This window comes from Nomia melanderi, chromosome 10, assembly GCF_051020985.1.
Source record: "Nomia melanderi isolate GNS246 chromosome 10, iyNomMela1, whole genome shotgun sequence".
NCBI classification, from domain to species: Eukaryota; Metazoa; Arthropoda; class Insecta; order Hymenoptera; family Halictidae; genus Nomia; species Nomia melanderi.
This window is the reverse complement of record NC_135008.1, coordinates 3,868,210-3,893,360: the sequence shown is the minus strand read 5'-3', so window position 1 is coordinate 3,893,360 and position 25,151 is coordinate 3,868,210. Positions and strand designations below refer to the sequence as shown.

General features: G+C 48.4%; 1 protein-coding gene across 6 annotated transcripts in view; it reads left to right on the top strand.

The window, feature by feature from the left end:
• Window positions 1–25,151, top strand: part of Ten-a (Teneurin-a transmembrane protein) — a 587,521-nt gene that overhangs the window by 541,361 nt on the left and 21,009 nt on the right. For 5 of the 6 annotated variants that reach the window (XM_076371187.1, XM_076371186.1, XM_076371184.1 and 2 more), the window contains 8 exons: window positions 1,079–1,359; window positions 12,980–13,099; window positions 13,658–14,316; window positions 14,821–15,034; window positions 17,371–17,635; window positions 18,424–18,554; window positions 19,000–19,146; window positions 19,761–19,968. In XM_076371187.1, coding sequence (XP_076227302.1) covers window positions 1,079–1,359; window positions 12,980–13,099; window positions 13,658–14,316; window positions 14,821–15,034; window positions 17,371–17,635; window positions 18,424–18,554; window positions 19,000–19,146; window positions 19,761–19,968 — 2,025 coding nt within the window. The remainder of the gene's footprint in view (window positions 1–1,078; window positions 1,360–12,979; window positions 13,100–13,657; window positions 14,317–14,820; window positions 15,035–17,370; window positions 17,636–18,423; window positions 18,555–18,999; window positions 19,147–19,760; window positions 19,969–25,151) is intronic. The other variant, XM_076371185.1, reaches the window with a different exon arrangement.

Sequence of the window (25,151 nt, the reverse complement as noted above, 5' to 3'; positions counted from 1 at the left end):
TCTAAACCGCATCGGCGGAACGGTAAATCTCGAGTGTCCGCGCGAATTAAAATGTTCATACATTTACGAGCCGCAAACGCACGCTGCAGCGTGCAGTATTAACTGTAACTTGTTGCATCTTTAATGTAGAAGCATCTACTCACCAAGTTTACGTTTGCCCGCACCTGTTCCGCAGGTCGGTTGCAACTTGAAATTTTGTATCGTTCGAATCAGCCCGCTCGTCTGGGGGCCGCGTTAAATCCCTCTTTTGGACGTTGGCCTCTATTCATCCCCCTCTCGATACGGGGGGATGAAGATAAATATCGCTCGTGATGAAAATAAAATCCTTGACGTAGGTCCGACGGGGCGAGGCTTTAACCTGTCACCCCCCCGGCGGGTGAACCGGCCCACTCCGAAAGCGCGTCGACTCGTTCGATGTACACACAGCCCCGACCCGGGGTTAATAGGAGCGATTTTTACGTGCTGTCTCGTTGTCACCGGCCGCCGAACGTGCTTACGCCTCTTTTTCCGCATTTTCTCGAACGTTCTTCCTCGTCCCCCCGCCCGGCCAGCCCCCAACGGCCGACGACACGCCGGATACAAAGTTCGCTTTGTTCAGGGGGTGTGTGAATGCGTTGACGGTTGAATGGAATTGTCATTCGGCCGGTTCAGCCGACGAGGACAGACGTGAAAAGTGTGTAATAGAGAAATTAGGACGTTGCCTCGAACTTTGAAAGCGACTTTCGAAGCCCCGCGTGCCTCGACAAAGCCACGCTGTATCGAGATCCCGGGGGATTTCGGGATTAAATTTTTGGCCGTCCTTTGGCGCATCGGAACGCATTCGTCAAGGATTATCGATGGCTTTTGCAAACAGTAATGGTCGAATTATTGCTGGAATTTGTCGAAATTCGTGCACGATCTCTTTGTTCTTTCTTTTTATCGTTGAATTTTATCGAAGTTCCACCTCTATTTCGCTTACCGCGGAAACATGCGTCGTTAACTACCATGACTGAGTCTCGGGAATGACGCAGCATTGACACAATATCGACAGAAGGGTAGTTTGTTCAGCGAGTAATGATTATTTCATTTCCTGTTACAGACTTCCGCCACCCCAACAGCAGGTGACAGTCGGCTCCCTAGGCGGTGGTCTAGGGGCGGCTGCCGGGAATGGTGGCACAGGCACGGTGGGTGCTCAAGGTCAAGCCATGGTAATGCCAGGATTTCCACTCCGTGCAGCAGCGGTGCCGCATTATTCACCGTATTCGCCGTCACGTTTCAACATCGACAAACGCTGCCAGCACAGATGCTCCTGGAAATGTTTCTCGATCGCCCTGATCCTCCTTGCTGTTGCGCTGACAGCGATGCTGGCTTACTTCGCTAGTAAGTAGAGGCGACATTACGTTCGACGTTAATAACACGAGCCGCGGCAGTGTCGTGTTAATTTTCGCGAGAGGATTTCGTGTTCCTTTCCTGAAACTCGTGTACTTTCCCCAGAAAAGTATCGCATTACTTCGGACATCGGTTTAATTGTCAGGAATTCTTTCGAGAATTGTTTTTTCAAGTAAACATGAAATTCTCTTTCATTTTGCTTTATTACTCGACGTTGATTAATTTTGTTTTATACCTCACGAGAGATTTCTAGAACTAAGTTGCACAGTTAACTGGTTAAGAGATAATAGAACGATAGGCGAAATTTATGATTAAAAGGGAATCAAGGTGTAAATGATTACTTTGTCGTTAATGTTCGCGATATTGCGTAGAACGAGATATACGCGGTTGCTAAGCCGTGTCCATAGTTAAGGCAAGCTGTGCCGATTTACGATTATAGACCGTAGCAAACAAATGAACGCGAATCTATGCGCGCCGGTTCTATTTGCCGGGATAGATACTGTGCATCGCGGGAGCCGGGCAAATCAAAGTTCCGGTGAATTTCGACGACGAGAATCTCGCCGCCTAACCGAATCTGCAAGTTAATAATGAGTTATTGTACCGTAAATTGCAGATTAACGGGTAGAAGGATTTTCCGGGGTTCGAGTGCCGATAAATTACAGTACAACGCCCGTATAAATAAGAGCCATTCACCGGGAAACGGGGATCGACGAAACTATTCATACATAATAGATGAATTGACTGCACTCCGACTTCCGGGCAATTGGCCCATTGATTCCGCGACTTTGTGTTATTGTAACCGGCGGAAAGAATGGAAGTAGCGGAAGTTACGACTCGTTTGTGACTTCATTAATTTTGTACGCCGCGAAAGATTCCGGCAGCCATCGCGTGACCAGCGAGACGTTCATAAAATATGAATGCGTTCTACTCGAATTCCATCGGTAGAATAAATCTTTAAACAGAGTGAATTATCCGCGGAGAATCAAGTTACCTTTGCCCCCCGTGAAAATCAGGCGGATCCAGTCCGCCGCGGTTCGATCCCATAAATTCGTTATCGTTGTTCCGATAAGTTCCGGCAGCGAGTTCGGTTTTTCGAATTACTATTTCCCCGGGGTGGTATCGAGGTATTTTATGAATGAAATGTAATGGTCTCGCGATTAAATTTCGCTTATCATTTGTCCGGTATCGCGTGCACTTAACGCCATTAGTGCGTTACACATCGGAGGGAGAATTTTTGAATCGCGCACCCGATTTCCCGGTCGCGTCGCGTTCCGTTCCGTTTCCCCCGGTCAAATGGAATTTTTATCGATACCCGGATTGCAGCTGCGCCCCTCTGCCCCGTTACGGGCGTGTTTCACAAAAATCGACGGGCCGCGTACCATTCGATGACACGGTTATCTGCGACGCGTCGACGGAAAAAAATAAAACCACCGTTGAAAAATCAATCCTTCGCCCGCGAGAATAATGAACGGAGCTGAAGGGTTGACGGCGCTCCGCCGCGGAACCGGAAGTCGCTTGTGTAAACTCGCGCGACACGCGAATGTCGCGGGCGAACGAAAAATTTCACCGCGTTCGGCCCGCAGTCGAACGAAAGGATAACGCGAACTCGATTATCGCGAAGAAAGGAAGAGAAAACGCAATTTTACCTGCATTTCCGGCACCCCGCCGGCAACGGGGGTTAACGCCTATCGCGGAATAGAGGGATTCCCCTCGAATCGACCTTATAAGCTCCGAAGATCCGAAATTTATGGCCGCTGCAACTTCTCCTTTGAATCGTCCGTGTGTTTCGACGTCGCAGCCTATCCTGCCAGACATCTTATTAGCGGACAGCGGCACGGTATCGATTCGCGCGAGCTCACCCCTTTCTCTTCCGTTCACTCACTCTCCCTGTAAACGCGTATCGTCCCTGTCTGGATCATTATTGCCCGAAAAGACCGCGCCAGACAGTCGATCCCTCGGAAAGTGCTTATTTGAAGCTACTGCGAAATCTACCTTACGAAATGAAAGTGAAAGCGTCGCGATCGACGAAGTCTAGACAGCTGAAGGCTAGAACTCTACTTTCTTCCTGAATCTCCAAGCTGTTTGATATTAATTATTTGTAGAACCACAAGTAACACAATAAGAACTACTAGCACAAGCAATTGAACTATTATCCAAAAATGTAAATATCCGAAATATTTCTACATGTCTACTTTATGAGTCTAGAATCGTCGTCATACTAATTTCAATAATTGCGTTCATCAAAAACGATATCAAGTCACTTGGTCAGCTATTGAACGACCGCCTGAGCTAATTATCCACCGTGAGACACCGTGCAAACGCTTCCCCGGGATCGGCCGGCAATATTTTCACCTCTCCCCTAAACCGGATGGAGGCTAAATGAACCATTGCGCTAGTAATGTTACGTCGTAGCTGCACTTCCTATCAAAGATCCGGACTTCCGTCGTTAAACGGTATTTAATTTGGCGGCGCACGGCCCGCGGGAGCATCTGTGTCAACCGACGCACACAACGGTCCCCTTCCTGGTGTTTACCCATCGCGTGTTCCAGCTCAGAAGCGCATCCTCCTCGGATATTTCGCGGTTCGATGATTTTCACTGAAATTTCCGCGGCTGGGCGGGAGGGCGGAGAGGGGCGAAGAACCCGGGCGCGGCTACGCGGTCCGTCGTGTTTCGTGGCTCGACGGTTTTGATGAAAATTTGATGTTGATGGTAAAAAGTTACCAGGCTAGAGGCTACTCACGGGTTTCATTAAAACCGGCTTTTTCGGCCGGAAACGGTATTCGTTTATAAAGAACGGACATAAGGGTGTAATTGGAGCCGGAGAGACTCGTTCACGGTTACATTACCGCCGGACCGCGAATCCACAAGGGTCTGCAATCTACTTCTGAAGTCCTTAACATAAAAATTCTACCGCAGAAGAACCTGTTTCTATTTTTACTCTTTCGTACCGCGTATCTAGACATGGTTTGTTGATCTATCCACTATCGTGCGTCACGGTGAACGAGTCGACACGTTGGCCGTCTATGAGACACTTGTGCGTTTTGTGTATCTTCCGTAGCAGAGATAGAAATATTTATTAGTTACTTTGGTTGACTATTATTATGTACTATTGACTATTTATTATTTAATTTATTACGTGGCTAAAAAAAATTTCAGATGGTCGTCGATGTGTCTTAACAGATTGACTGTTATGGTTCCGACGTCAAGCATTTTCGAATTGGTTGATAATTATAATATATAAGATTATTGACGTGAAAAATGTTTAATAGCGTGAGTACCTTTGATATCATCTTATATATTATAATTATCAACCAATTCGAAAAGGCTGGCGTCGACGTCGGAACCATAACAGTCGATCTGTTAAGACACATCGACGACCATCTGAAATTTTTTCAGCCAGACTGTTCTACCCTCCCGACGAGGGGATGGTTGAAGGGTCGAAACAGTAGAAATGGAGTAGAACCCGGTGGAGTGGCTTAACCCGCCCCGTAACACGAGAATTGCATCCCCGGCGAAGAAGGTGTGGCAAAACCGAGCCAGGGACCGATTAGAGAAATTAACGCCCCCTCGTTATCAGCGAGAAACAGAGGTCCCCGGGGGGGTCGTGGGTGGCCTCGGAGACTGGGCTTGAAATTGTGTTTTTGCATTCAACCCGACTCGACAAATCCCCGAATCCGAACGGCGGTCAAGGTCTCCGGCGGAGCAGCATTACGGTTTATCTTTCGAAGGCGGAGGGAGCGAAGGGTGTTTGACGGTAAAGAAGAGGAGCGAACGGGGGTGGGTTCGCATTGTCCTGCGAACACGTACAAAGGATGGGTCTCATAAAGTATCCGGCACGAGCACGATCGTCTCCGAAATTTACATGAATAGAGGAAACTCGTTCGTTTAAAAGAAACCGTCCATTCCGGCGGCGGCGTTGACGGGGGGGGGGGGGGGGGGGGTAGTTTCATATAAAGCAATAGATCGATTGTTCTACTCGCGCGGAAATCACGAGCGAAGTTCTTTTCCCGGGGAAAAAAACAAATTGTTTCCTTTTATCACATTGTTGTTCAGGCCGTTCCTTTCTACCCTTCGCCGGCGAACGCTCGCCGCTTTGAACATGCTGATAAAGCGTTTCTTTGTGGAACTGACAATAGCTTCATACGCGGGTCCCTTGTGTTCTAAAATGTTTAACTTGTCGATACACGTAGAACGCGCGCCGCGCTCTAGTTTAATTGGAGCAACTTTAAACGGAGTTTCAAACACAGTTTTTGAAACGCCGGACTTTTCACGAGCGAAGGTAACAGCGTCCGCGGAACACCTCGCAACAACGTATGAATGTCGCTTGGGGGAGAACTCCTAACTCCTAGCAGTTTATTATTAACCGTACTCATCGTCCATTGTTTCGCATAATATCATTCCGACGGTATCGCCTTGATCTGCCGGCGCAGACTCGGACGTTAACGAGTTGAACGCGAAATTCTCGCTTCGAACCGAAACGTGAACGCTCGTTCCAGTTTCTTTTCTTCCAGCACAATGTTCCATTGTTAGGTTATCGGATAATAATCACTGTCGATGGGAAAGCCGATCGATAAACTATCGATAATCACTGTCATCCTGTTAACATACTTCCGATGAATAAAGCATTAATACCTTGCAAGGCGTCGCGTGAATCCTGTCGGAATAAATTCTCGAGCTTCAAAACCGTCCGCCCTCGGACGCAATCGTCTCGGTCACTCCATAAGAACCCACCCACCCCGTATATAACATTCTCCTCCAGTCGACGGTGTCCCCCGGATCCGGCGTGTCTGCATTCTTCTTCCTCCGGCCGCCGCGTCCCTCCCAGGCCGAGCGTCTGAAAAGCGGAAGGAAGAAAAGAGGAGGAGATTGCAAAGCCGGATCGGCCTCGGGGAGACCTCGCCAGCTGTTATTTCTACATTCCGGTAAATCGAGTCGAGAATCCAATCTGCCTGTTTGCTACTGCATCCAAACTACCCTCTTCCACGGTCGCGCGCGGCCTCCGTCGTCCCTCTTCGTCCACGATTCAGCCCCGGTCCACGACGTCGCCCGGGCTACCGATTTCCAGCGGATTTCGCATGCACGCGAGCCGTCGTTGCTTTTCGGTAATTTGATTTATGCGGACGAGCTAGCGCTGGTGTTGTGACTGGCTCTCTCGCCCACGCACACGTATCCCGAGATCTTCTCCGGATTCCGAGCGTCGCCTATTATACGGAGATAAGAAATTGGCTGACTCCCTGCAAGTTAAAACTACACCGGATGAAACGAATCTCTGTCTACTTTGTTTCATCTGCTTTAACACTAGAACTACCGTGCCTGTCAAGATTACTGGTTCTGGTTTTTTTGTTTCGCGATTATTGGTATCTTCAATAATATTCCAAGTGATTTTGAAAAGCGAACCTACAGTTTCTATATTTCTATCTATATTTCAAAGGAATCATAGTTAAAGAAAAATTATCCACCACCTGAAACGCTTTAACACTAGAACTACCGTACCAGTCAAAATGACTGGTTTCGATTGCTTTGTTTCGCAATTATTGATATCTTCAAAGCATTGAATATTCAGAATGATCTTGAAAATAAATAGTTTCACTTGAATAATATAATAAATACTTGAAGAAACCGAAGATAATCTATTGTTACAGTTTTTATAGAGATTACATATCAATCGTACTAAATGCTCAGTAGTTCCAGTGTTAACTCTGCACCATTGAGCTATATTCAAGAACTTTCTAGTGATAAATGTATAAGTTAGAGAGATCAGTGATCTAGTTACTTCTAATGCATAATAGTACATATAAACATAGTAAGGCCGCCATTCCTCTAGAACATTGCAATCATTACATCTTACTTTATTCAATTTTGTGTTCGCATTATTTATTCTGCGATTGAACCAATAACAACAATACGTCGCAGCGCAAACGTTACTGTAGTCTCTCAATCCAGCAATCCAATTGGCAATTCCTTTACCTTTACGTCGTTTTATTTTGTAGGTAGCCGGTCAACTTCTCATCCCCGTATAATACAGTGTTCTCGTTTCATCTCCTCCCCCCCCGATATAATTCCCGACACCGAGAATGTAACAAAAGACCCCACCCCCGATCGATCCCGCGACTCTCTTTTCCTCTGACGCCGGTTTTTCGTCTCCGGTTTAAATATCGCCCTCGTTACAGCAACACGGCTGCCTCTATCGACCACTGTTTCCGACTATTTGTTGATGGGACCGGCGCTGGCCGAATGGTCGCTATTAATAATCGCGGATACATTTTCGCGCCACGCGCCCTTCTTCCCACGAGTTCCTCCGGGGAACGGTGGACGGCGCGCGCTCTCTATCCATCCGAACGTGGTTACGGCGCGGAACTTATTGCCGGATGTTTCTGCCATTTTTCCGACCGTCCGATGCGTGCGCTTCGATTTCTCTTCCGGCGCAACTTATCGTTGCGGTGTTACGTGTGAACCCGGCACCGCCACCCCCCAGGGAACTTTGAACGTGGCGCGGCTCTCCGCGATGCTCGACGGAGCTATGTGGGTCAGGTTCGATCATTTTCGAGGCTTTACATTTATCCGCGTTATCCAGCTTCACCCGAATCGCGCCGGTTCGTTTCGTAGTTCTATTATTGTTTTCGATCGGAGCCGAATCGCGTTCCCCTTCTCTTGATTATAGTCCGATCGGAAGCCCGAGGATCGCGGAAGGAAATCCGTTTAATGGATTATTGAACGAGCGCGTCGCTGTTCCACCGTTATATCCGCGAAACGAAATCGCATCTTTCTTGCCCCGCAGCGTAAGGAAATACTTCTCCGACGTATCCAATAATTTTGATAGAGAAAACCCAATAACAGCTTATCCGGGCTGCATCCGCCGCTACGAAACATTCGTCTCTCCCAGATTTTCAATGGCAAACAATACACCGTCCGAGGAGAACTTGGAAACGTATCCGCGCCGGTACCCCGGCCCCGGATAAGAGCGAAACGATGGGCGCGCGGATCGATAGTAAACATTTCATTATAACACGGGGAAAGAAAGCGGAAGTATAACCCCGGTAACGCGGGAGAGCGGATAATCCGCCGATAATCCGGGAATCATTCTCGGGAATGAATCGTTCTATCGATCCGAGGGAATATAATTGAAAAAGTTGTTCCTTTGCTCCCGCCGAACGAGCTCTGCCTGTCGTTCCCAGCCGACTTCACCTTCTACCCCATCCCCGAATCAAACGAGGAATCAAGGTGGTGAAACATGGGCCCTCGATCGCTTCAATTTTCCACTGACTTTATTATTGCTCACCCGTTTCGCGGCGGATGATACCGTAGATCTTTCACTTAACCTTCTTCTTCTTCTTCTTCTTCTTCTACTTCTGTTTCTATAATACCTAAGAATCCGCTGTACCAACGAAATCTAACAAATTACAACTGTAATACTCTGAAGAGTAAATGTACCATCGATCGAATTGAAACGTGGATTATTACTTATGCAACTTAAACTCGAAGCACGCTGACATTCAGCCTAAATAAACGAACCTCAGGTTCAAGATATACCGAGAATAGACCGAGGCTAAAGTTAGCGCATACCGTAGTCGGAGTGATCCTAACTCGAAGCGAATACTTAACTCGTACCTAAATCGCGGCTGACACGGACGTGATATAAACGAAGAACAGAGCCGAACGCGCCGCGAATCGGGGACACAGGGACGGTTACGTTTGATGCTCGCGTAATAAGGTCATTGCACAGTTCACTGGAACTCAATTTCGATAGTTACGTAACGGGCACCGTCGGTCCCCAGGGGTTGATGCTCCTTCTTTTCCAGTTATTTCGCAGTGTCCGCCGGCCGAGTCGATTCCCGGGCGAACCGCGAGAGCCCGCATGCGTGGACTTTTCCACGCGGACCACGGTAATTTGTCCGTCACGGTTGACACGCGGAATCAAAGGGACACGATGACCGTAATTGCGCGCGCTCTCCATTGTTGCTGTCGCGGTTCCTTTGGAAAAATGCAGCCCCGCTGACGTGTATGGATGAGCTTCGCAGGGGCAAATATTGGTGCTGAGCTATGGGGCCTGTAATACACGCGGCGACGTTGAACATTTCTTTCCGCGGTCGTCGGGAAGGAAAGGGTTTAACGTGCAACGACACTTCGAATTTCACATCACCTGAGTTCATAATATACAACTTTTTGCATATACGTAGAAATGAATTTTCCCGATGATACATCGAATGAGTCGAATTCTGTTGGATCTATGAAACGCGAGAAGTAACAAAGAAAATCTTCATCCTTATCTACTCTAAATCTCAAAGATTCGTAACAGTAAGGTACTACCTAATTTCGGTTCAAAAGAATCGAGTAACATTAACACTAGAAATACCGTAACAGTCAAAATGACTGGTTTCGATTTTTCTGTTTAGCAATTATCGATATCTTCGAAGAATTTAATATACAAAATAATTTTGAAAATAAATTGTGTCACTAGAGTACTATAATGAATGTCTAAAGAAACTGAAAATAATCTATTGTTACAATTTTTATAGGAATTGCATATTAATCGTATCAACTGCTCGGTACTTCTAGTGTTAAGAGACAGATCGCTGTGATGAATCTTTCCTTTTCAGTTTCCATTTCGAAAATTCTTTCGAATGTTTGAAATAGTAGCTTTTCATTCAATTTTCTAATAGCTTCAAAGTGATATCTAACCAGCGAAAACTTGTTCCCATTACCACGGAGACGGATTGATTACACTTGAACCGAACGCGATCAAGCAATAGAACGTTTTTTCCGTCCCACATCTGTAATGAATATATTATCACGACGCATAGATGAACATCCTCTTGAAACCGCGAAGCGCACTGAACCTGTCAATCTTCGAGCGGATCACGTCAGTGCCGGTAAACAGAGGAGCTATTCAAAACGCGGCGGCGCGCCGGCCGAAAGCCCGGCTTTCGTCGGCCAAAACGAACGAGCAGAAACGCGAAACGGGACGCGTTTCCTCCGCCGTTCCATTTATATTAATGTCTTCCGGGCAATAAGTGGCAGCTCCGCCGAACGAAAACACGCCGATGAATTCCTGAGGCGGGTCGGGATTCTTATCCGCGGAAGGCCGGCCGGGTTATCGCGGCTAAATTAATTATCTGTCCCGGTGGCTGCGCGTCCGCCGCGGAATTAATTACGCGGGGTTAACGAGAGTTTTTAAAAGCGAAAGCTCACAATACAACGTGCCTAACGACCTCTTGGCTTATCAACGCGCCGGTGCTTTCGCGCCCAGCTAATTGAATTCGCGTATTACTGCCGCCAGAACGATCTGACAAATAGAGGAATCATGCGCTGGTCATCAATATTTCATGTTCATTCCTCTATTTTTCTCCCTTCCCCATGCCCCACCCCCTACCCCTCTACCCTACTTTTCACCCGGACACAGAGGCGCGCGCGCGCGCGCGCACGTACACGTACACACGTGTATAAACACTCTGCCCACACCCCGGGCCGGTTTGATTTATTGCGTCCGCTTTATTGCGTTTGTTGTGTTTGCTATCCGCGCGACGCGGCCGAACCGTCCAATCGGGAAGCTCGATATCACCGGCGGAAATGAAAATTTGCTATACGAAATCCCTGTGTTTTCTTTTCGCTGCCGTTCCGATGGGTTCATAGTTCGGCAAATATTGTACGCGGAAATGGATTTACGAATTTTACAGCTCATGTAACGTCCAATGTTTACTTGTTACCGGGACTTCATCGGGCGAACGCGTTGATCAGTTCGGTATAGAGCTGAATATTCCTTCTAGAATCGGCCGACGGGGGATACTTTTAATATTTCCCTCGGAAACTTCTCTATTCGGAAACGGAACGTTGCATTTCCATGCATTACACGGACCGCGGATCGCCGCGTGAGGTCTTGAATGGCCGAGTAAAACCGCCCTGACCCACTTCTGGATAACGGGGAACACGTTAAGCTCACTTTCATGCGAGCATGTGTAATCCGTTCTTTATAGAAAAAAAAGGGTGAAGTACAAAGCGACGAGGCGACGAGCCTGCGGGCAGGAGAGTCTCTCGAGCCGTCGATATTCCCCGCGTCGAGTTCGAGCGGCGACGGATTTATTTTCATTGTGAACATCTTGCCCGTAATCGGCGTCCGCGACACATGTCCGCGCAGGTAGAATGCCCCGCGCGTAAATATTCATGGGCGGTCGTAACCAACTTTCGTTAACTACCCCATTACCTTCCAGTTGTATGTAAATAACATCGGTTTCTAAAACTTCACGCGGAAAATTGCGTTGCACAGTGCGATGGCTCGTTTCGCAACTCACGCGCGTTCCCCCGTAATGAAACTCGCGCTTGTCTATTCGACTGGCGGTTTACAGCAAAAATTATACGGCGGTGTGTACGGCGGCCGGTCGCGAACAGGAAATTACGTGTCGTGATTCCGATGGTGATTCGCGGGATTTACGTGTCGATTGTTCGCCGCGGAATGCTCTAATAAAAATGACGACGAGTGTAAGAAACGTTTTACGCTCGGAGCTCGGGGTCGCGCGCGCGCTTATAAATGGCGGAACAGCGCGCCGCGTCCGCCATGAATACGCTGGCGCCCGGAACGGCGGGATTTATAGGAAAATATTGGGACGGCTGGGACGGGAATCGAAACATCTATCGACGTTTCCATTTTCACCTCTTCCCGCCGGAATTATATTGAACAGCGGCCGCTGTTCACCCGTAATATGTCAAGAAAGGGAGGAAAAAATGAACGCCATATGTCGATGACCCCTGTTGCAATAACCCACGTGTCACGCGGCCACTTAAGCCCCACTGACCGATCAACGTTAAGTGTTGTTACGGTTATGCGCTATCCATAGACCTCCCGGTACGGTTTAGCACTTCAGAAAGTGAAATTCTAGGCGCGCCGGGGAACGTATTTTTATGAATATTCATCGGCGCGGAGCATAAGGAACTCGTGATTCGAGGCAACAGCCTCGTATTAATTATTTGCGAAGAAATTTACAAAATAAAGTGCACACCAAGTTAATTTCCATGTTCCACTTTGCGAATTCGTTTAACCTCCAACCGAGACCGGTATCCATGAAAATTCCCAGCTTCCTCGCAGGAGCGATATTACTTCGCGGTAGCTTTACGAGGCACCGTGACCAACCCCGAGTTACGATTTTTCTATACAGATGCGTTGACCGTGTCACAAAGCCGACCGCGATCAACTCGTTATATTCTTAATGTACGTGGCCGCCGCTCGAGACAAAATAGCGCCGTTACGAGACTCTTTTATTGCGCCAGGAATCAGGAACGGGGCTTTAGTCGAACGTCCCGGAGCGCTCTAATGGGTTCATAAATTCGAACAGCCGCTTTCGAATTACGGCAAAACGCTCGGTTCCCTCGGTTCGGCTGCGACCTTAAGTTTTTAAGAAATCAAAGTGATACACTGCCGATTCTACATTCGATACACGGCGTCCCTTACATCGAGTAATTGTTTCGCGTAGATTGCGAATAGCGTGATTTTCGTGTCGGTGCAAACCGAGAATCGCGCGTTTAAGATGGAAAGCAATTTGGGAAGATCTCCGCGGGGCAACGATACCAGCGAAATGAATCTGGACGGATCACTCAGGAAGAATTCTGTTTTCTTTCCAGCAGTGAGCTCCATACGGCCGATAGACAGCACGAAATGCGTGGTGGTCCAAGATGTCAAGGCTGTCACTCACGAGAACGCGCACGTTCACGACCCGATATCAACGCAAATACCCACCGAAGGTAAATATCGAGCAGTATCAATTTGCATCCACTCTGCATGATGTAAATACTCCCGTGTACGGCGTCTCGCGGTAATTGCTTTTCGGTGGCGTCTGCCACGTTCGAATGGCTTCCTCTGCTCTGATGTCGCGTCTACGCCGATACAATAGCTGCTACGAGAATAATATCGATCCGAAATTAGATACTTCTGACTTAACGTTACTTCCTTGGATCGTTCGCCGCGGGGAATGACTACGAGCTACCGGGAATCTAAAACTTCCGCGCGAACCATCGGCTAAAATTCATTTTCGCTTCAAAATTAACGACCTCCTACGTGAATTTATAATAAACTCCCGTGTAACGCAACTGGAAACTAAATTGCGATCTACTGATACAAAAACAGTTACTAAAGCATCCGGTACAAAGAATGTTGAATTCGTTCCGCTCTACGGCGCGCCCACTTTAAGCTCGTATAATTCTCCACGGTGACGAGTCCTCGCGGCGTGACCGCCTCCTAATAACTCGGCCCATGCCCAGACGCTGATAAACGCCATCCACTTCCTCTCTCGGTGCACACAGAGTCCCTGCCCACGAGCACGGCAGAACACTCGAGCGCGTCGGACAGCGCCGGGGATCAGCAGAGCGATCCGCAGATCCAGCAGTCCGCGCAACAATGGCCGGCGGTGCTCGAGCTGCAGGCGTACAACGTGGCCCACTCGGCCGTCATACCGCCTTATAACTTCTGGAACACGGAGTTCCGTAACAAGCAGCCTGCGTTCATCCGGCTGAACCTGACTCTGCCCTGGGGCGTGAATTTCGCGGTCTACGGGCGACGCAACGTCGCGCCGAGCGTCACGCAGTACGACTTCGTCGAGTTCGTGAAAGGGGGTCGCGTGGACCACAGGCTGAAGCGAGACGCCGCCTCCGAGGCGGTTAGCTTCATGAGCACGGCGGCGCAGGAGGTTCGAGCGAAGAATCGCGAGATCCGCTCGGCGCCCGCCTATCAGCACGTCCTGATCAAGAGGACCATCGTCGAGCCGATGATGGTGAACGTCAGCCTGCTGCAGTATCTGAACACCGGCCGTTGGTTCCTCTCCGTCTACAACGACGAGCTGCAGCCGTACAAAGTTACCCTGGTCGTCACCGAAGCCGAAGGCGTCTCGACTACCTGCCCGAACGACTGCTCCGGCCTGGGATCGTGTTATCTTGGCAAGTGCGACTGCATCGATGGGTATCAGGTGCGTATGCCGGGGGTTTCCGTTAAGACAGCCCGTGTCTTTCAGCTCGAGCGACTCGGGCCGGTTTTAAACGGCCACGGCTTATCTCTGTTAACACTTCGCTGAAGGCCGATGCCTCGGTTCGCACTGTTAGGGTGTCCATAGATAACCATCGCGTCGAATGTAATGGCCGGCGAACGGTTTGCGCCGCCTTTCTGGGGGGCTGACACGCGTCGGGTGTTCTTTTCGGGATGCGAATGTTTGATAGGAACTTTTTCAATTTTATATAGAATGTAGATAGGTCGTAGATTCTGAATATACGTAAAATTGTTAAGAATTTTCGATCGTGGAAGTGGACAATTTGCTGGTACAGGAATAGAACTTCTATTATAGCTCAGCGATACTTGACGGTACTAAAAGAGACGAACAGCGCTCCCCGTAGAAACGTTACCGCTAAAGACTGTCGTCGATCACGTTTATGGCGGAAACGGCGCAGATTACGAAGGGCACCGTTGAAATTTTCAGGGAGCCGATTGCAGCAAGAGCGTGTGCCCGGTTCTATGCTCCTCCCACGGGCAATACGGCGGCGGCATGTGTCACTGCGAGGACGGCTGGAAAGGTGCCGAATGCGACATACCATTAGGCGACTGCCAAGTTCCTGATTGCAATCAACACGGACAATGCGTCAGGGGATCGTGCGTGTGTAATCCTGGCTGGAAGGGCAACTTCTGTGACGAACGTAAGTCGACCTCTCCGATTAATTGTTCATCGATTCGATTTCATAAACGATAATCAATGTCTGAAATGTGACTCGGAAGTTCGAAATGGTTCTGGAACGAACCCAGTACCTGATTAAACTTCCTTAAATACCTTCTTAGACGACAGGGTAGTTTGAAGACGTTATAAATGCATGCAACCCATCAAACGGATTTAAATGTCACGTGACGACCGATGTAGGTTCGCTAACAAAACATTAAAAATAACCAACGGATACGCGGCTCCCGTGGAAGGTTTGCATCCGACGTGTCTATTTCTGCGTCGGATGTTGTTTCTTCATATTTGTCGCAGCGCCATTAATATCGGCCGTAATTCAACCGCAGATTCCGAGCCCCCACTACGCCCTGGGATATTCAAGATATTAGTAATGCACGCTCCCCATTCCCGGCGAACGTAGCCTGGCTGTTCCCATAATTAATGCACGAGCGGTCCCGTGAATTTCCATACGGGTCAAAACCTACTGACTCAGCGCGATGATTACCTCGCGAGCCATCGATCGCCGACGAATCGATGGAGTCGGGACAGCCACGGGAAACGGAGAAACATAGAACGCGACTCGCGAATAAAAGTTTCGCTCCGCCGCGGGCCCGCGAACTGCGGAAAAATGACGTTCGGAATGAATGGCGAAATTATTCCCGGGGAACGGGAGACGCTTTGTCCCTGACATCTTCACGGCTCCCGTCGCGGCGCGCGTTTCTTCTCTCCTTTCATTTTTCCGAGGAACCAGCCGGTATTCGTTTCACATTAGCGACACCGCAACCGCTTCTGGAGCTGAGGGCGTATTTGTTTGCCGATTGGGCCATTCCGCGAAGAGTGGAAGAGAAAATCTTCGATATTAAAATGAAATGTCGGATGAATCCGACGAATTCCGCCTCCATTCAGCGCCTCCGAGTGTTCTTGCATCCACTTCCCGCTTCAATGGTATGCTAAAAACATTCCGGGGCAATCTTTCATACAGTCTAACCCCAATTCTCATTGAATCCTATGAAATCTTCTACAATCAATAATTGGCTCTTTAACGATTGCTTTACGTCCGCGAACATTCCCCGGCGCACAATAAGCTTCACTCGGCATCGGTGCTCCACGAACTGAATCACTTTGATGGACAGCTCCGGAATGCAGGACGTCGAGTGGCAGCCTTGATGGGTTCACATATTAGCCGGTGCTCGTAGATGCAGGCTGCTCGAATGATTCATACCGCGCGGATCATACGTCGCCTTCGCGCGACCGGCAGACACCATTAGACTCGATACACGCAATCGATCAGGGATCCGTCGTCGGTCGAACATTCTTCAGTTTGAACGCGTGTTCACACTGTGAATCCCAATACTGTCCCTCTCCATCTTCGTCTATGAAAAACAGGACAAAACGAAAGAATCTTTAGCCGACCGATAACGCGTATCTTACGCCGCGTTGCGCGTCTTCCTCCAGGACGCCGGCTAATATCCATTCCCCGGCGTAACGCGAAATTACAAAGAGTGTTGTTCGAGGTTTTCAATAGCGAGCGGGCGCTCCGCCCGAAAGAATCTCTTAGCTGACACTCTGTACCGTGACGCGGGCCACGGTAATTTATTACAAAAATTCCGATCGCGGATCGATAGGGCCCGCGTTCCCGTGGTTCTAATAAAAACCCGGCGATCCCGTTCGACGAACGTGCCGCATACGTAACGGGCGAAGAATCCACGAGGAATTTCCCTCATCTCCGGCCGAACGAACGTCGCAGGCGTGTATACATATAACCGGTCCCGCGCGGAGCGGTGCGACGCGGGGACGGCACCACGCGACGCGTCGCCGGGACGCTTTGGAATTAAGTTTCATAATTTCCCCGGGGCAGCTGGGATCCGCGGGAATAATGCAATTGTTCCGATGCCATAATTTAAAAAGTTGGCCCATTCGTCGGCGCCCAGGGCGCAATCACCGGCACCCGCCTCCCTCTCGCTGCGTCCTCTCTCTTTAGCTTCGCTCGACCTCCTTCCGAGACGCCTCGAAAACAACCTTAAGGAAGCTGCAACTCGCGCGACACCGGGGTTGCCGGGATTATGAACGGGCCGCGAGCCTCGCGATCGCTGGAACTCGTCTCTGCGACGGTAAACGCGGAAACGATGGACGAAGCTCGGGGATGATGCATTGTAGGCATTCGACGCGCGAATCGCGATGAGCGATCAGTTCGCATGAATAGGATTGCTCGAGTAGTTCAATCGCCTCTCTGGTTTGCCGTTTGGGTACGGCAGCGAGCGTTTAGTAGCCAAGACTCTGGATCTTTAGGGTGTCATCAAGGAAAATTGTCTTTCGTTACAGCGGACTGTCCCGACCCGAATTGCAGCGGGCACGGCGCCTGCGTTTCCGGGAAATGTTACTGCAAAGCAGGCTGGCAAGGCGACAAGTGCGATCAGGTCGACCAGCAGGTGTACCAGTGCCTGCCCCGTTGCTCGGACCACGGCACGTACGACCTGGAATCGGCGACCTGTATGTGCGAGGGACATTGGACAGGGGTGGACTGCTCGCAACCCAGTTGCGGCCTCGATTGCGGACCTCACGGAACCTGCGAGCAGGGTGTCTGCAAGTCAGTACACTGATTGGTTGTGTACCTAACGTCTTTCCGCCCTCTTCGTCGAATCCTCCCGGTCGTGCTCGAAGGACAACGCGATGAGGCTTATCGCCGCGAGACACCGTTGATCGCGGAAAAAATTGTGACTCCGCAGAATCGAGAGGATTCGGGGTACGGTGGATGGAGGGGGGGGGGGGCGGGAAGAATCGGCTAAAAATGGGTAAATTGCTGGCGCGATCGTCGTCACGAAAGTTCCGACTAAGAAGGTGAAAAATTGCGAGAAAAAGGCTCTGTCTTAGAGGGGGAGGAGCAACTTATCACGACTCGGAGGACCGTCCCTTCCTACCGTCCCTTTGTCAGAATCAAGGACACGAAAGAGGATCTCCTTTCTCATATTCTAAAGCTGATGCCTCTCGTCTTCCCTCTTGTTCCGTCGGCCGTGAGTCGCCGTGAAAGAGCCTCTAAAGTGCAAAAACTTTTCTCCCGCGAGTGGGCAACTTCGAAACTGAACTCGAACTCAAACTCGAGCGCCGCGTCCCTTTCCCCCTTCGCTCCCGTCCGCCTCGCCAGACCCTCCCACCCCTCTATAAAAGATCGAAGAGGCGGGGCGGAATCAATTTTACATTCGACAATAAAGCTTCCTGACACCGAGGAACTTGTCCCCTTTTTCGGCATCTTTGTCACGTTGTCGAGCCAATTCAAGTTTTACAACCCCGCCGGCACCGGGAATTCGCGGCCGAAAGAAGGGGGGTGGGGGGCGTCGATGAAAATGGAGGAATCTAATTAATCCGGCGGACTTTCAGGTGCAACGACGACTGGACCGGCACCAAGTGCGATCAGAAGCCCTGCGACCCCCGCTGCGCGGAGCACGGCCAGTGCAAGAACGGCACCTGCGTGTGCAGCCAAGGATGGAACGGAAGGCACTGCACCCTTCGTAAGTGCAACCTTATCACGTCACTTTTTCTTTGGAAATATTCTAGTGTATCGGAAGAATCTTCCAGTAAGATTCAGTTGACATGAAACGTTCATGATTAATTCATTATATTTATTGGACGCTTCTTCTATTTTGTATTTTATACCGTCGTTCGTCGAATAGATTCTGGTAGAATTAAAACCACCGAGTAGTAAGAGCGGTGTGATCAACGAGTTCCTTGAAATATGCAACAGCTAAGAACTCGGTAATGTTTAAAGTCCGCTAAACGTAGCCGCGCGCAGGATGCTCCTGTAGATTTGTTTCGCAAGTCGGATAACTGTTTTTCCATCGTGAAACGCGGCGAGTGCCGTTCGAGTAACTAGAACGAAAGGAACATCGGTTTTCAATTAGCATTAATCGTCCGGCGACAGCGCGGATTAAAGTATTTGCTCTGGTTTCTTGATAGCCGGATGCGAGAACGGGTGCAGCCGGCACGGGACCTGCACCTTGCTGGACGGCGAGTACAGTTGCAACTGCTCGATCGGCTGGGCGGGTAGAGATTGCAGCATACGCCTTGAAATGGAGTGTAATGATTTCATTGACAATGATCAGGGTGAGCATCGAAAGTATTCTTCTTTATGGATCGTTAACGGGGTACTAAACAAATCGATAATGTATTCTGCTGCTGATGATTATACTTGAACTCGATTGATCCTTTCAGAGACGCTAAAATATCTCGTGTTCGATAATCGTTGCAGCGTTCGATTACAATGTAATTAACCTCTTGCGCTGGAAAGACACGCTACGCACGTCGAGACGTTTCTGTTTCAAAATGGTCAACGATGACTTACACATTGATAATCTCCTTGCATTACGCATATTAGATTGTTTCGAAATGTATCACTCTGTACAAAATGATTAACAAACGAAATGTCCATATCAGACTTTCTCAAATCTCTAAATTCATTTCCAGCGCAAGTGGTTAATACTGACATCTGATAGCAGTACGAAACGTGAAGGTTCATTTCTTCCATTAGTCTCTGATGGAAGCCTGTTACGATAGTCTTCCAAAAATCACGCTTTCCTTTTGATTCCGAGAGAAAAAAGTAATAGAATCCCGTCGTCATCAGCCCATGACTGTTTTCACGGGAGACGCAACAACGAAACGCGAACAATGCCGACGGTATAAAGGGTGAGAGAGGTGTTCTAAGAAGTAATGTTTCTCAGATGGCATGACGGACTGTTCTGACAGCGAGTGTTGCTCGCACACAGCTTGCGAAGAGCATATCATGTGCCTTACTAGTAATAATCCCGTGGACGTGCTTCTACGCAAACAGCCGCCCAGCGTCACGGCGTCGTTTTACCAGCGCGTGAAATTCCTCGTCGAGGAGAACAGCGTACAAAGCTACGCTCACATGAACGAGTTCTCCGAAAGGTAAGATCGATCACTTCTTCTTATTCGGTTTACCATGATTATAATATTATATATTATATATAGAACGCTTAGTACCTTATTTTTACAAAGAGTAAGAGGTTAATATATAGGAGAGCGAGCCAGTCCTTGCTTAGGCCATTTTTCGAAATTTCTAACTGAAGCTTCATTCGAGAGACATTCGATACTTGAACGATCCTCTCGAAAATCGAATAAAATAAGCTCTGTTATAATAATTGTTTGTGATTGATTAATCTGATATAGTTTATAATGTACATATCAATGATTTCGAAGGGTTCAAGTGTCTCTAATGTTTCAGAAGATCGAAATTCGATGGGGAAACCGATGTTCATTAAAATGAAATTTAACAAATCCATTCGTCCAGAATTGCCAGCCGAATGTTCCGTAGAACGGCCGTTTGAGATGAACTCGAATAACGACCAAGCACCGGCTCGCTCGGCAACATCGATATACACGCGTACAGTTTAACAAAAGGAAACGGAGTATAGCAATAGCTTCGCGTCATAGTTTGGCCTCTCGCAATCTCGAAACTCGTTCGGATCAAGCGCGGTTACTTTCCGCGTGTTTTATTATCATCCACGAGAACTGCCGCAGATCATTTAATTTCATTCCGGGGGAGGAGCCTTTTCATTTCCGTCTCGTCGTGTTTACGGCACGGCCGCGATAGAAACGCTCGAAAATGTGCAGTATTTTGTGTGTACAGAGGAACGGGAGAAGAGACCATTGTATCAGTTCTGATGCGCAAACGAGTTTGATTTACACAGACGATGCGCACACGGTCACGATGGTTTCGCTAACCAGTTTGTTTACGCGTTTCATTTTCCCGACGAAGCTTCACGATGGGGCAAAATACGAAAAAAAGCTTTCCCGCTCGCGCGTATATACACACGCTCGCACGTTGCACCTCGCCGCGCAGCACATCCGACGATTCGAATTCACGTGTCGATCGCGCCGCCGATCGATCGGATCCCTAGCGCGTTCCACCGGCGAGCATTCCAATCCGCCTTCGATCTGTCGCGTTAACCAGCATCGAATCGATTACCTCGTGCACTCGCGAGTAACGAAATTTTCGTGCCGGCAGATCAACGGAACGTCGGGGCGAGGCTTCTCCTTTATTTCTCGATGTTCTACCGAAGTTTACGGTAGTGGGAGCTCGGTGTTCAGGGTTCGGTCGGTCCAATTTTCGAATCACGTTTACCCCATCGTGAGCGACTTCTCAATCGCGAAAAGGATGAACGAGAAAAAAAAAACATATGTAACACAGAAACGAAGAGAAAGGAAAAAAAAAAGAAAAACAAATCACGGAAAACAGAATTTAATCAGATCGCACCGCTATACCGAACGATCCGGTATGTATCCGTGACAGCTGAATTATCAAGAGAGCCCCCGGTGGGTGACAACCCCGGCCAACCCCGAACCATCCTATTCCTCGTGTTTCACCCCCTCCCTCCCCCGAATGCCAAACGCGTCAGTGATCATCTCGGAAGCATTGTCGATCAAAGGGAGCCTCCTAAAGCGCGGTCCAATATTAATTACTTGCAATTCTCGGTGTCTGATCGGTGTAACGTCTTATCTAAGTTCACTCCTAGCTGCTTATCATAGAATACGCGGTAAAGTGATTAGTTTCGGTCAAATTCAACGGTTTTCGGAATCGAGAAATATTAACGAGCTGTTTTCTGTACAATCGGTAGCTGTCGAGATTATTTGTAACTGCAGCATAGCTTAGACAAGTTAATATTAATATTTACTGTGATATCTAATATTTGTATAAGTAGAACAGTGGGAATATAATGTTTCAATTTTGTTAGGAATTTTTTATAAATTTCGAATGGTAGATCTCGTTGAAATAACGCATCGATCTAGGGGTAGGGTACTAACGAAATGTAGGGTAGTAACGAATCTTGCGCAAAGAAAGAGTAACCGGACCGAGGAAAGTTTCAGGTGAAGATTAGCGATTAGATTCGGCGCATGGGTCGTTGGGATGGGTTGCGCGGTACGTGGTCAGCGGCCTTTGTTCAACACTGATGAAGATTTGCTCGGGACGCGTGCGGCAGCGGCTGCGAGCGCATTTCGGGGGATTCGTGTATTTTGTCTAGTGTTTATCCTCTGTGTGTACCCTTGCCACCACCAGATCACCATTCACCCTACAGCCGAAGACCGAAAGAGGCTCCGTTCTACGTACAGACTGAACGACCGTAAAGAAACATCACGAAACGAGAGAGAAAAAAGAAAAGAAAAGAGAAAGAAACCGAGAAAACAGAACGAACGAGAGAAAAAAGATAGTAAAGTGAAACGAAACGAAAAAAAAAGACCGAGAAAGAACGGAAAGAAAGAGAAAATAGAGAGAAAAAAAAGTCTGCACACGGAGAAAACGCTCGAGAGACTCGCTTTTTTATCGTATCTCGATCGATCGGTTTAATTAAGTTCTCGGCCCGCGTATAGAAAGTTTTACACGTTCTTTCAGGCTGACTATTGTTCTTAGCCACGAACTAAGCGCGCAATATCTGAAAAAGAATGACACGAGATAGAGAAAAAAAAAAGAAGTCGAGAGAAAACGAACCAAAAAAAAAAAAATAATACTAATAATAATAAAATACTGAAGAAACCACCCTCCGTACATGTTGTCAAGCAGAAAGTAAAGAAAAAAAAGAAACTCAAAGATAAAAAAAAACGGACAAGAGAAAAGAGTGTCGTTTATGTTTTCTTTTTCAAAATTTCTTGTGATTCACCACAGTCGTTTTCGGCCACTTTGTTTAAGCAGTTTTACCTAACGAAAAAAAAGGGAGATTCATAGATAAAGCGCACGAGGGCGATCGACTTCCGGTCTCGTTGACGACCATTATTTCTCGATCTTGAACTTCCCAGTCTCGGTTTCGATCTGACTCTGGTTTCCTTTTTTTCTTCTTTTTGTTTGCACCTTTTCTCCGACGATCCGTCGCATCGACGGATCGAACGATGAAAGAACCAATGACGACGACGAAGCCGCGACTCGATCGTCCAAGTAAAATTATTTCTAGAGATGGTAGACACAAGTTTGAAACTTCTCTCGTGCTGCTGCTGGTTCCTTCGCGCGCGCGCGCTCGTTTTCCCTAGGAGCTCGTATCCGTGTGTCACGGTCTCTGCATACATATATATATATAATACATACATACATATATATATATATATTTACGACCGGTTCCGTTTGTGCCCCGAGAAAGAGACGTCCGGAGAGCGGGATAAAAGTTTGTTTGTCCCTGTTGTGTGTATCCATTGTTTCGCGGCGTCTCACACGACGGTATTGATCACCGTTTCCGAGCACCCTCGCCGACGCCTTCCAAACGCTCTTCCACTCCTTCGATCGGCTGGAGCACAATAAAGCCTCGTTTCCATGAAACACTGTCGCTTTATCCGCGACAGAGCCCACGCCATTGTTGCATCGGAGCCAATTGTCCACTCAAGGTCGCTGACAATTCATCCCCCGTCGTATCCCCGATCTCCTTTACATATTACCTTCCATATTCAACGATCCGCCGGTTCCCGAAAGTCCAAGATTAACGATCTAAACGTGATCGGGAAGATTCAGTGACCGTTATACGTCTTGAATCGGTGATTGTAAAACGTAGATGAAGAAGATAAGGAGAAAAAGGTTCGAGGGGCTAACTCCGTGCAACAAAAGGCGTGGAACTCGGTCCGGACAGCGACCGTTCGAATTAATTCGATGTAAATCGATGTAAAACGAAAAATCGGGCCTGAACCGAGGGATCGGTCAGAGGGGGGGAAAAATATTCGCTGACAGCGATGAAGCAGTCACCGATCGGAACGGTTCGCGTGGAGAATTCTTATCTCGAGGCGAACCGAGACGAGGAAGCGTCCACCCCCTACCCCATCCCCGTTCCCAGAATGGAATCCCGAACCGGACAGACGGAATACAAGTATCCGTGGTCCGTGAATCAGAAATTCAGGCTGGGGATCGCTCGGACACCGTAATCAATATTCTGAAGATCGTCCCCCGTCATGGCTGCCGGCTCGATGGAATCTCTTCTCATTGTCAGTCGGGGGCTTCCCTCGAGCCGGGCCAACTGGCGATAAGAGAGATCGAACGCTGTCGTTTCGGAGCATCGTCGACTTCTGGATAGGAGGTCGATTGGAGACGAGACGCTGAATTCCAAACGGAACGACAAACGCCCCGCGTACGTCTGTGCAAAGGGGATCGGGAGCTGGAGCGCGGCTTTTTAATTACTCGCACCCCTCCCCGGTCCCCCGAGCAGTAAATCTCGGCCGGCCTCCGAAGGAGGCAACCCTGTTTCGCGCGTTTCCGCAATCAACGGGATCGAAAATTGAAATTTCGCTAGTCTTATATTGGAACACAATCGTCGGATTATTCCTTGTATCTTGATTGAAAAAGAGACCCGAGAGTCCCCCCCGCTGGAAATCGGCTCGTCCCCGTTCATCGATGCTTCGAAACGCGCTCGCGGATCCTCCGTTCGCTTTTGTTGCCTTCCAGCTCTAGACAACGTGGAACGATACGTAAAACAGGTCGTACTCCTGACAGCGAGCAACGAGAGCAAAAAGACGAAAAAAAAAAATGAAAGAAGAAATGACTCGCTATAAATACTTCGGAAAAAGGAATGTCGCAACACGGCATTACACTTTGTGCTCGTTTCATCGTGATCAATAGCCTGATATCAATTTCTTCCGATATAAAGGCCCAGAGACTGTGACTTTGAACCTCGTCGTTTCATCGATTCGTCATCCGGTCTGGCGTTTCTAGATCCGCTCATTAAACTAGTGGAGTCATCGAAAAAAAAAAAGAAAATACCGCCATTCCCATTCCCGGTCTCCTGCTCATCGAATCGGGTCAATCATGACCGACAACTCAATGACTCTCCCTCTCTTTCTCGCTATCTTTCTATCTCTATATATTATATACATACATATTTATATATATATATATGAACATTATATATATATACATATACATATACGTGATACCGTATACATGATGTGTGTGCGTAGTTTCCAACTTGTGTCTGTCACGTGTATACCACTCTATGTTGGATAAGTCTGCGGGTGACTGCGTTCATGTTGGCGTGATTGGCGAAGACCGCGTGTGTGATGGGTACGCTTGATTTAGTGTGTGTCTACGTCTATTGTTTCTATAACGGCGTACGGAACATCGCGAG